At 34.4% G+C, this 13,574-nt stretch overlaps 1 protein-coding gene across 5 annotated transcripts in view; it reads right to left on the bottom strand.

Annotated features, from left to right (window-relative positions):
- Positions 1-1,662: 1,662 nt before the first annotated feature.
- Positions 1,663-13,574, bottom strand: part of QKI (QKI, KH domain containing RNA binding) — a 139,520-nt gene continuing 127,608 nt past the window's right edge. For 3 of the 5 annotated variants that reach the window (XM_048937656.1, XM_048937654.1, XM_048937657.1), the window contains exons 7-8: positions 11,715-11,789; positions 1,663-7,039 (exon numbers count right to left, since the gene is read on the bottom strand). In XM_048937656.1, coding sequence (XP_048793613.1) covers positions 7,023-7,039; positions 11,715-11,789 — 92 coding nt within the window. In that variant the 3' untranslated portion in view covers positions 1,663-7,022. Of the gene's footprint in view, positions 7,040-8,097; positions 12,558-13,574 lie in introns of those variants that run through there. The other 2 variants (XR_007375452.1, XM_048937658.1) reach the window with 2 other exon arrangements.

Here is a 13,574-nt window from a genome sequence, read left to right as displayed (position 1 = left end):
AAATAGCACCCATACCAGCACACCGATCCCTGAGAAACGTCACTTATACTTATCACTGGTCTCCACATTGAAACGTTGACCACAGCTCTCCGAGTGCGACCATCCAGCCAATTCTGTATCCAGTGAGCGATCCATCCATCAATTCCATTTTTTTCTCCAATTTGGCAACCGGGATGTCATGAAGTTAAATAATGAAGAGGTATACATATCAATGCATACATATCAATGAAAGTTTTAAAACACAGTTTCTTCCCCAAAATATGTTTCTCACTAGCTAGGGTGACAGTGACCAGAATAAACCAAAACAGTTGGCTTTAGTACAAAGTACTTCTATTTTTGCACCAACATTTGTAACAGCTATGCTTAAAGAATTACAGTAACATCATCATCACTCGGTCATCTCCAAGAAATTTATGAAAGCGGTGCATCCGCAAATCTATAATCAAAATGTGTACTTCATGTTTATGGTAAGTAACGCACTTGTCTGGTTTACAGTTACACAGATAACACAGCATAGCCAATAAGCTGTCCTTGGTTATCCTGGAAAATTTAATGAAAATTTAAGTCTCTTCAGCATGTGACAACTTTCGTAACGGTGCTAAAAGCATTAATGAAAATTGAAGTGTGAAAAATGTACATTCTTTATTCTGCTGTTTAGATACAGAATAAAATTTAACTTTTTCAGAAAATAAAATTATAGCTACAGCTTTGAGAGCTGTCAATTTGCTTTCGAGGATAAAGTACATGCACTTTTTCCAGTTATTTTATTGCACATAATGTACAGTCATAATTGGTGTTTTATTTACATGTGTTTTGGCAATGTCCATGTCCCCTCCCACCCTCCCCCAAATACATTATTTTGCACAAACAAAACTTTAAATGTTTCACACAAATTGCCATAATACAAGTAGAAGCATATATGTATGTATGTATACTTTTTAAAATTAATTCTTCCAATGAGATTCACATCTCAGCTAATCTCTGCCTCGGGAGTCAGGTTCCTCCCCGTTAGTCAGTCGTCAGATGGACATCCCAGCTGCGAGGAATCAGCACTGCAAGTCACCGCCTGCTGTGCCTCCCACCCACTCCTATGCAGAACCAAACCACCTGCAATTAGTGCGCAGGCACATAGAAGGAAGAGCACTGTACTTTTGTTAACCAGTTTGATTCAACATTGATTACCATGTGTTAATGTTACTGCTTGTGTTATTTGAATGGTATTTCATTAATAGTGTTTTAGGAAAATGTATCAAATATATTCAAAACAAGACAAGTTCCAATAACAATTATGAACTTTCACCACAGGAATGTGTTATTCAGATTTCATTCTGTACAATGTGCTAGTTACAGTGGCTGCTACAATTACCCAAATATGAGTATATGAAACTTAAATTATTCGTAAGCATGCTTCTCCCAAGTTAAAATGATCTCTTAATGGACAGCAAAACACTTCAATGCTTCCCTGCATTTTCAGGTCAGAAAACTTTTTAGTGGTCCCCCTCAAAGAGTCCATCTAGAAATAAACCATTATGCTTTTACATACTTTTTAGAGGTCTGTTCAAATAAATATCACTATCGTCAGCATATTTCATTAAAAATATCTGAAAGACATCCCTGAAGACTCTATAAAGTATTTCCTAAATTGCTAACAGAAAAAAACTATCAGAGAAATAAAATTTGTTATAATTTGGCACAACATTTCACTTAAGAAATCAATAGCACTGCTCAGGTTATATTTTAAAAGGCATTGTGGTGTTTTTGCTTATATTCTGAGCTATTTACAAGAAAAAAAAAAAAAAAGTTTCTCCTAAAATTAATCCATGTTACTGGACAGACCAGCAACTCTATACATGACTTGAATGTAAGATCTTTCAAATGTAAAGAGAATTTAACCATGGAAGAAAATAACGAACAATCCAGCTTCAGTGATGCTGAAATACTGAAGGCATCCTCCCACAAATACAGTTCTAAAAATAGCCTGTTTCTTTTCAATAAGCAAAGTATAAAATAAATGTTCAGGCAGGCATTTAATGTAAACTGAGAAATCCATTTGATGGTCAAAAGCAATTATTATAAAATTTGGATTTTAAGGGCTTCCATTATTTTGCTCTCTTTCTGCTTTAAAATACTTCAGAATTTAGGGCAATTCTCAGGACTTTAAAGAATGAGATGAAAATGCACTGTGGACCAAGTATGACAGTAGTTCACATCTAATGAAAAATAGAAAGCATTAGAAACATTGAAGAAAAAGTAGTAGTTTTAGGAATAGAACTATTTTTCAATACATAACATCATTTATCCTATCTGAATAGTTTCACTTACACTGGAGAATGCTTCACTGAATTTAAATATGCGCCTCTGATGAAACGTTCAAAGGATATAAATTAGTGACTCTGAAATGACACTCGTGCCATCACTTAATCAAAGTTTCCTAATGTTATCTGTTGAAAATGCCCTTTTTTGTTGTTTCATCATCTGCCTGTGACTGACTTTTAGGATAGCAGCATGTTTGTGATCTGTTCAAATTTCTGTACAAGTGAAACTATTCTAAATATACTGATAGAAATCTAACTGTACCTATGAGTTTCTGTAGAACAAACGAAAAGCTACACATTCTCATAAAACAAACATCTTCATCGTGGCTCACTTATTTTTCTTCCATAAAATAAAGATGCATACAATTTCAATTATTATCAATACTGGAAGAACTTCTTAAGATTTTATATCACGTGGACTTTGAAATGCTTAGTTTGAAACACCATAAATGTTGAAAAATCTCCTTATCTGAATTTTTACTATAGACACAAAAATAAATGGGGTTTTTCACCAAGGCTGTTGATATCTGAAGAGTGATCTACATCAACAGTCTCCTTTGACATTAGCTGTAATGACTGTTCCCCTTAAGATTGCAAAACTACCCATGCTGTGGAAAGGAGCCTCAGACAACAGAAGCGGCAAGAGAAACGTTTCCATAAAAATCATCTGCATAGAGGTACAATCAAAACAGTGTTTTCCCCGTTTCGATTCCCTGCATTCATGTTGCTACAGTCATCCGCAGGGATAAAGATTACATAAAGGCAGACATGGAATTTGAAATGGCTGTTGCTTGGAAATTTAGTGAAAGGTGTGTTTTTATACTTTCTACAGTCATTAGGAAATGATCCGTTCTGACCTTTGGCTTACAGAAATTGTACTCCCCTGAGCTATGTAATACTGATAGACTATAGCAGAAGTACAAAATATTACATGAAAATAGCACGGCATGAAGAAAATAAGGCACTTTTGGCAAGGGAATAAAAGAAGATTTTGTATTTCAACGTACTGCTAATCACATCTAGATGTATTTTGTGCTTGGAAATGTACCATGATGCAACAGGTGCCCAAGCCATCAAATCACCAATTGCAACAAGATTAACTGCAACCTCTGAATGGTTCAACAAAGAATCAAACTGGTTTCTGTACACCATCATGATTTACCAATACACTGGCATCTTTGCTCTTTTGCTGTGAGCCGACAGTAATTATTTTAGAGAAAGAAAAAGAAAGTGTGGAATTAGTAATGCAGATGCTGAAAGGCAAGTGGCAAGACTACAAGAAGAATGCCTCAAAAAAAAAAAAAAAAAAAAAAAAAAAAGCTACTTTGTTCCCTTATCTACTGGCACCTATTCCCCAAGGTAAAAGGCCAGAACGACCAAAGCCAACTTAATAGTAGTGTGCAGAATGTCAGCCGACAAACAACATAAAAACAAGTCACGTTGTGTTATCTGTGGTCACGTTCTTCAGGGTTAGTCCAGTAACTCAAGACTTTACATTCTTCCGTCTTTATTCGTTTACTTTAATTAAACATGTAATGGTTAATAAACAGACATAGTCCAGAGTTAGTAGGTTGGTATTATAACATTTATTAAAATAATGCTATGGGTTAATAGAAACAGCAAAGAACCAAAGAATTAAAATGCAAGCTATGTAAAAACCCAACTAAAACCCAAATATGTCTAATGTATTCATCCAGTAGCTAACTAAAAGCCCAAGAAAGACAACACTCCCAATATAATAAAGTACTGCAAAACAATTGGCAATTTCTCTGTTATCAAAATTGTGGGTTTTGCATTTTGTATCCTTTTTTTCTCAATCAGGAAAAAAATTCTTTTTGAATGTTATATAACATACATATAAAACAAGATAGAAAAATACATTATAAACTTGTAACAATGGCTGTAAATACATTATCTTACATGTTTCTCATAGGCAATAGGTTGGTTATGGTACATACATAGCATGAAACTACTAAGATAATAAAGAACAGACAAATACATGTCATCTGTACGGTTACATACAAGCGACACTCCCATCTACCCACTCTAAAAAAAAATTACATAATACTGTCAGAAAGAAGTCTTAAAACTACTTATTTTAATAAAGAAAAAGTCATTAAAGAATGATAATACTGAGAACCAAGGCATTCAGAGATTTCAAAAGTCATGCTTTTTTTTTTTCCTAAGTTGATCCAAAATTTTGTCAACTAAGTTTTCAGAAAATTTGTTCAGAGCAAACATTACTTTCACATGTCACACATCTGTTTCACATACTTCCCCTCCCTCCCAATAAAAGACCTTTGATAAACATCTAAAATGTCCAGGTTTTATCATAGTTGAGATGAAACTGGATCAAATACTGGTATTGTTTCAGCAAATCTCTCTTCAAATGTTTGAGTGTCGCAAGTTTATTCAACCAACCAACCAAAAAAAAAGAATCAAAATGGCACAGTATATACTGTAAGTAAAATTCAACAATGTATGTGTAACAGGAAGACAAAGCCGGTGGTACAATAAACAAAAAGCTAGCTGAATACAAAAGGATGAATGTCTATTGCATAGTAAATAAACTGATAATTATTTCCAGGTGAGACAAGATGTTAGATGAGGTCACCATGCAGGTGCTTAAAATGTAAGCCCTCTTAGCTTACTATTGAACTTTCGTTTGGAAGCTGTGAAGATCTGCAGGAGGAGAGTAAGTTGACAAGAAGGGGAGTAAAGTTATCACCTGATATTTGCCAAGCTTAGTACTGAGCTCCACACAAAGTGATACTTAATGTTTTTAGATTCAAATACTGTGCGTTCAACAGCTTCAACTCCTGTGATTGCCCAGCTATATCAATCTCACGTGAAAGTAAGGGTTAAAAATACAGCATAGCTGGGCTTCAAACAGCTAACTGATGTCCCCCTCCTGCTTATCTTGCGAAAGAAAGCCAGTAGGCAAATGTAACATTAATCAAAGGAGAGCTGAAAAATAAATTACTTGCTTACTGCTTGACACTGCAGAAACTGCTCACAAAAATGGGGGACATGCTCAGACCTTAACTGAGGACTAGCTAAGCACTTTCATTATCCACAGAACACCAGTTTTCTGGATGACTCTGAAGTCTACTATGTCTGATGCATATTTATTCCAACCAAAGTCAAGAAAACTTGTCTCCATCCCTGAACAAAAAAGAAATTCTTCCAGCTCTACCAACGTTTCTCAGCTAATAGCCTAATTTAGAATAAGACAGTCTGTATCACAGAACCTTTGGTTTACGTTGCACAAGTAGTGTATTAGCTCTGATTCGTAAAGCAGAGTTGTGGAAGTAACTATGGGCTGATTTGACAAAAACTTACCAAATGTTTTTCCTAATGTGGTTATGGCAAAGTCACGTCACACTAATATGGCAAAAATCAGGTAATTAATATGGTCAACTCATCATTTGTCTTTCCTCACAGCTTCTTTTCACATACTGGGCGACTGAGTGGCATGCAGTAACTTGTCTGAGGGAGAAGATGATTATACAAGACATTTGACTAAATGACCATGAAGAAAATAAGGCACTTCCTTTTCTTTAGACTTATTCCAATACTTAAAAAATAAAAAAGAAAGACTAAAAGGCTCTTTTGGTCTTTTGTTTCTTGACAACCACCAGAAAAAATCATTTAATGAAATAAAGGGTTTCTTTGTTCTTTTTTTCTTTTTTTTTTATAACACTTGAAAGTATAAAATGCTACATTTCCAAAAATATATTTTTTTTTCTGCACCAGCACCCTTGTATAGTAAAAGTATCTACTTTTTTGTTCATTTTGTTTCAATGCACTACACTTTATCTACAATTTCGTTACATGTATACAGCAAATAGGCAAGCATGGCTTTTACATCCTTAATGAATTTTTTTCTATACAGGGAGGTTTAAAAAAAAATATTTGAACAGTTTGCCCAGTAATGTGACACATAATGCATGTACCTTGTTCTCATGTAATCTTCCGAGGAGATTAAAATATGGTTAAAATAATTTAAACTCAGATTTAGCTTTCATAGTGTTGCTGTTTTGTTCACGGCATTGATGTAGTTCTGAAAATTCACTGTTTTTCATGGCACTCTTTTTATTTTTTTATTTTTTTAAAACATCCAATTTGGCAGGCAATAGAAAAAAGGCTGCAACTTCCGCCCTTTGAGGGCACTGGTAGTGACTAAACAGCATGTCAAATTTTGAATACTTTTTGGAATCCCTTCACCAATGACATCCCTGACCAAAGGTTCATGCATGATGCATCATCACACAGTACATTCAGAGAGAGCTTTGACTTCTTTTTTGAGAAGAAAAATATTCCTAGAAGTCTCTCACAGTAACTGCCTCTGTCATCGGTAGTTAAGGGACATCTGTCTCCATCTTGTGCGAGGCCTCCTTACCGTTCGCTTGGGGCGGGACGCTAGAGGATGATCAGTGCGGAGGGATGAATTGGACCTTATTGCTTTACTACTATTCAGTGCAGGTTCTAGAACCACTTTCACCCAGACAGGAGAACACAAAAAAGCGGAGTTGGAGGACAACAATTTCTTTGTCTGTTTTGTTAGATGGTAAGACGAACGGACAAGTGCCCCAGCTCGCTGCACTGAAGACAGGCAAGCAAAGGCGATTACCAGTTAACTGATCAGCAGGCAGGCATGGTCAGGTCATCATTGGGTGAAGAGTTCAGAGGTCAGAAGGTCATAGGTTAGTTGCCGGTGGCGGCTGGGTGGTTAGGAACAAAAAAAAAAAAAACAAAAAAAAAACAAAAAAAAAAACAAAACAAAAAAACAAAACAAAAAAAAACAAAAAAAAGAAAGAAAAGATAGAGAAGAGATTAGTTCCAGCTAGTGACGGCTTAATGACAACATGAAAACTAATCACAACTAATAAAAAACAAGCATGTTTAATTCTGACATACTGATCGACACCATCTACGGAATGCAATAAAATCATGACAGCCCTCCATCATGATTTGGACACGGGAAGGAGAAGCCCGCTCCCACAAAACCGGTTAACAGGAGAAATAGAGATAAAAATACAACTAACGACTAATGGTTAGTAGCAGTCGATGAAGGAAATTGGAAAACAAAAACAATGAACAGTTTTGGAACTCAGTTGGAAGAATTTGGAAACAACAGTCAGTGCACGGCATCAGTATCTGACTGCTATTAAGCATTAGTACCTCCCCAGGTGCAAGCATTAAGCAACTATTAATGATGGATGTGATTATTAATAACTGGTTGTTAAAAGAAATGGATCTGAGGAATTCTGAACTTACAGAAACAATTTGGTTCAACAAACTAGGGGCCAAACAATGTTTTTTTGTTCAATAAATTTTTTATTGCCTTTCATTTATTCTATTTACAAACAACATGGAATTTCTTGGCCTCATGATACAAAGCAGTACTAAACTGTAGTCTAGCAACGTAGGCATCATCATGGGAACCAGGAAAACGCTCAGGCTGCTACTTTAGCCAGCATCTTCCCGTTCCAAATACTATTTTACACATATAGGACACTTATAAAATGCACTTGCATGTAAACACTGTAAAAGTCCTGCCATTTTAAATTCTATACTTAAAAAGCTCTAAGTACATCAAAAAATAGAGAAAATATCTAATTGATACTAATAAGGCATTTTAAAACTACAAACAGCTCTCTTTATTCATTTTCAAAGCTAATACTCTGCAAATACAATAAAATCTGACATTTCATATACATTCCTGCTTTATATTTTTATATTTTAAAAGAAGCCACCTGTAAATACTATTTTCTTTTGCAAAAAAAAAAAAAAAAAGAAAGAAAAAAGAAAAAACAAAACAACAACAACAAAAAAAAAACCAACCCAAAAACACAAACAAATTACAGTAAAACATAAAAAAATTCTCAAGTGGAAAGTTATCATTCCCAATGTTCTTGAGCTGTTCCTTCTTTAATCATTCTCTCACGCTCTCCTTCACCAAACTTGGTCCACTTAACAGTAGTATGATTTTTTTTTTATTTTTTATTTTTTAAGACTCATTCAACAGCTTAATCATAGCTAATAAATTCTGAGGTTGATAAAGTTTTGTACTGTTGCCATTTTGACTAAGGCAGAGGAGATGAAAGTGAGAAAGGTATTCAGTGCAAAGTCAGATTTGTGCCATTTCAATAAAATGAAGTCCAGTAGGTGTAATATTCACAGATAGCATTGATTTAGCAATCTTCTCATGGGTTGATTTACCTTCACATAACAAAAATGGCCTATCATTTAGGATACAGTTCATAAACACTAAGAAAAAAATGACTACTGTAACATAAATGAGACCACATGCTCCCTGATTTTTTTCAGAATCCTGCTAACTGGGATTTGTTTAAATTAAAACGGCTGTTTCAAAAATAAGCAAAAATAAAAATAAATATTTATGTGGCACAATCTCACCACTTTACAGGTATACTAGAGACACAGACTCTTAAAGCATTTTGATACTGATTACAATTTTGATTAAATGGTATTAAAATTTATATATAAATTATGTGACAGTTGGTTTGGATATAACATTCAAGAATATTCTGAGCATTATTATTTCTTGTGGAGTCTATAACCAAAGCAAGCTACCTTTTAAAAATACCAGTACACCTGTGATACATCCTCTGCCAAGTCTCTGGCCTTCTACAGTACACACAGGTTTGTCAACTGTGCAACACCATTTACAGTTTATTACAATTAAATCAGTCAGTCTCTCTGTTATATGCATCAAATTCAATTTTGTATTATTTATAAATTGGGGTTTTATTCTTAGTTAAAATGAGCTATATTTTTCAACCCTTCACCAATTCTAAATGCTTAGTTGTAAAGAGTAAAACATTTACACATTCCGGGATTCTTGCTTTAAATGCAGTGCTTATCTCTAAAAAAACCTATGCAAAGAGTAAAAACCTACTTAAAAAGTGAATGCAGTAGTACTACCAAGTCATCTGAAAATCGATTTAGAATTAAACAAACAAACAAACAAAAAAAAAAACAACAACAGAAAAAACTTTAGACCCAGTGAATGCAAATATAGTTTTAGCAACCTTTAACTACGTAAAACACATTTCTGTATTGAAAAAAATATATATTTCGGTTTGCTGACATTGTTTTTCATGGCTATAGCTATAGAAGTGTTATCCGTGATTGAACAACTCAAGAGATGAATATGATAAATATTTACTATTTTAACTCTACAACATAATTTTAACACATTCAAGAGTCTGCCTCATTCCCGAACAATGCTTTTCAAAGCCTTTTGCAAAACTGTTAAAACTGTCAGGGATAATCTAGGATTTCGGATTCTGAATAAAATGAAATAAAGTTGTAAAGTTAATTTTATGTAACATTCTTAAGACAACATCGGTATTGCTTAGACGAGACTAAAAGTTTACCTGAAATATCAGCATGGTTTTCAATGGAGACAGAGGTATACATGACTTATTTCATAGGAGCTAAGCCACCTGAATTTATTTATTTATAATACAATTGGCTTCAAATATGGTTAGAGAAGAACACTGTATTATCAGAAAGTGGCTATACTTTAAAAGAAGGTAAAACAAAACCAGTAACTTTTTTTCAGTGACTTGTAAGTGGCAACCCCAGACAAAACACCTAGGCCCTTCAACAAGTATTTAAAATATATGTTGACTAAATGCTACCATGATGAAAGCAAACAAAAAATTGGAATGCTTCTCCCACTCTGTACTTTAACATTGTGTTTACTAGTTGTCTCAGGTAAATATCCATCTAAACAAGTAGTTTTTGGGTAGCCCTGAAGCTATCATTGCAGATCAAAATGATCTTAAGCAAAAACCGATCTTTGTAACATCAGGTTAAACTTTTAAAGATAACCAAATCCTAACATATATCACACTTGACAGAATATAGGTTATAATCTCTTTTTCTCTTTGTCAACATTTGCTATGACCAGATATTCTGACTATGCCTTGTTGCCCATTGAAGAGCTTTCAAGAAATAAGAAGAAACCTTCTGAAAAACCTACGTAGTGTCTTGTTACATCTTTGTAAAGCGTATGTTCTTTCCATATGAAAGGTAAAAGTGTTACATAAACACAGCAAGTATCCAGGAGGGCCATTTTTTAATGTATTGACTGAAATCTGTATTGTTTCTTGTAGTAAATTTATAGGAGATTGCGAGAAATAAAGTATAGTCAGCATTAGGGGATGTCAGATCTGTCACCGGAATTTGGCTTCTGAGTTTTTCACCATCATATAAGCCTGCACAGCACTGATTTTGATGAGAGCAGAATAATAATACTTGGCACATAAAGCTTTGTGTCCTCAAAGCCCTGTACAAACAGGAACCCCCACAACACCCCTGTGAGGTAGGGAAGTATTATTATCCTTATTTTACAGATGGGAAAACATTCACAGAGGGATTAAATGACTTGCCGAAATCCACACTGAGTCAGCAGCAGGGACAGGATAAGAATTCGGGAGTTCCTGTGCTCAGCCTACACTGTTTATTAGCCAATGTCAATAAACCGAAAATATTGGTTTTCTCAATAAGCTTAAATACTTCATTCAGGGGTCCAAAGGCATCACGTTTGAGGAATGGGAGAAAAATGAAGATTTACTTTCCAGTCAAGAGTTATAAGAGAGATGCCCAAATATTGGATGTCATCTCACCAACAGGACTTCAAAAGTTGCCTCTCCTTCAGGTTACGCATTTTAGCAGCAAGAGGTAAAAACCAGGAAACAGAGTTTGGCAGAAAACCAAAACACCTTCCCTTCCCTCATCCTTATTAATTCAAACTCAAACAACTTTTGAAGTGTTTTCTTCACAGCCCTTATGTTTCTGAATTCAGTTAGGTATCTGAGAACATGCATCCTCCTCAAAATATACAGTACAGTGGCTCAAAAGTTTATTGGAAAAAAAGGAATCTAAATCTTCAAATTTCTCCAGACACAGACAGGAGGCATTTATTCCTTTACTTCTTCCTCATTAAGCAACCATCCATTCATTTTATTTTGCAACACCAATCTGATATTTCCACACCACTTAAAAGAACACATTGGAGGGAGAGGAGGGAACACAAATTAATCACTGCAGCACTTAACTCATAGGGTTTCCTGATGCAGATGGATCTTTAAATAGTTTTAAAATAGGAAATATGTTATAGCTTTTATATTAAATATACAACAAAGTGTATATATTTAATTGAGCCGGGAAAGGCAGGTTTTCAAAACATTTTTTTATAACCACAAATATTCCCTAAGCTCTAAAATATTAAATATTCACATTTTTGTGAAAAAAGTTATGAATGGGACAAAGTATGGTTTTTGGTTAACCAGCTGTGGTGTTGCAAATCTCATGTACACTCAAAGCACTTCTTACAAACAAGAACTCCAGAACTAAACTAACCTCGGTCTGCGGTCACAATCCTTTGGTAAGGATGGACACGCATATCGTGCCTTCGAACTTTAGTAGCCACCGCACCTAGTTAAATTGCAATTATCAAGACAAAGTTAGAAAACATTCAAAGAAAACATTAACAGCAGGTTTATCAAAATGGATTTAAATGATCATTAACTACAAAAGTTCATTTTAAGAAAAGCAACAAGTTAAGGCACAGTAGTTTCAAATTTTAACCATAAGAAGTTTATCTGTGCAGATTAATATTGCATTTATTTTAAACATCCTGGCCTTAACCTGTTTAATCCATTCATTTACAATCCCAAAATTACAGTATTTCATGAAATCTATTAGACCCAAGCACATTTAAGCTTTACTAGTCACATATTCACTGAAGTGCCTTTCTTGCAGCAGGACTATTTTAAATAATGCCATCTTTTAATACTGACAATTATTTGCTAACTTTAAGATCATTTCCAGTTCTACCACAAAAAAGAAGTTTTAAAGCAATTCTTCAAGCCTACAGATTGTGATTTTATACTTTAAGTCAATAAGTATGAACTGCAATGAATTAGGTGATTAGTAAAGCAAACACTATATAGAACACTTAGCAGTCAGTATACTACTATACACTCATAAATTACAGCTACTCTGTAATAATAGGGGCTAATCCAAATTAATAGCACTATTTTATTTTAAATCTATGTGCAAAAAAGTGCAAGTAAGTCACTGACTGCTAGGCCAAGCTTTTCTCAAGGCTGCTGAAACTAAGCATTTGTTAAAATTCAGATCTGATGAAGGATCAGTTAAGACCGTTCTTGAATTCTTAGCCTTTCGTTGGGAAAGCCATACCTAAAGATAAAAGGAAGGGAATTCAAAGTTAGTCACCAACTAAAATTTGATTCCAACACCAATATCCCTGAAAATACTCAAAGGGATGCATTCCTGTTATTTTTAACGGAATTGTTTGAAGGTACCTTAAAGGCGCAGTAGAAAATGGACAAAATATATAACATTATTCATGAACATATTATGAAGAATATTATATTACTATTTTACTTGATAATATTCTCATGAGTATGTTCATGAGTATACTATGAAGTAAAATTCAACCAAAAAAACAATTAATTAATTTAAATCAATGCGAATGCTCAGATAATAGAGCAGATTTCATATACTCACTGATTCCATGCTACGCAAACAGGGGTGTGGTGATTTTTTTTTCTCTCCTTTTTCCTTTTTTAAATCAGACTATTTAGAGAGAACCATTTTAGGCTACACACTTCACTCCCAGTTGTGCCTAGAAGAGTGCAATGGCATCAGCTGCCTTTTGGGAGTGATAGTATAAAAGTATGCAAAATTTTGTGAGAAATCAGTGGAAGTTCCCTGCATAGTATTAACTTATTACTGTTTCTCTACTTGGCATTAACTAAACTCAGAAGGGGAGATTGCCTGTAACTGCAACTCCACCCCCGGAGACATTGCAAGTGCCACAGTAAGGACTAACAAATCAGGGTGGCGGAGCTGGGAAAAGCATGCACTTGTTTATAGGATATAAATAAATAATGACGTTATCATATAGTCATTGCATGTTGGCTATGAGATGGTGCAAAACAAGATGCCCAAAGACAGACCTAACGAATAATTCTGCCCTATTAAAACTTCTACTAGTGCCTCACTAATCCTGAAAGGGAAAAGTCTTAAATACATTTTGTTTTTTACTGCGTAACGGGGAAATGCACACAGACAGATAACACAACTCTTCATCATTTAAGTGAAACACTGATTTTTTGCAATACTTTCAACAAAATATTGACTTTGAACCTTATTGTCCAGTGTTCATTAGAGATGTTTAGAATCTGTGTAAAT

The sequence above is a fragment of the Lagopus muta genome, chromosome 2 (genome assembly GCF_023343835.1).
Source record: "Lagopus muta isolate bLagMut1 chromosome 2, bLagMut1 primary, whole genome shotgun sequence".
Taxonomy (NCBI): Eukaryota; Metazoa; Chordata; class Aves; order Galliformes; family Phasianidae; genus Lagopus; species Lagopus muta.
The sequence above is the reverse complement of the archived record's forward strand: the minus strand, read 5'-3'. Positions and strand labels throughout refer to the sequence as shown.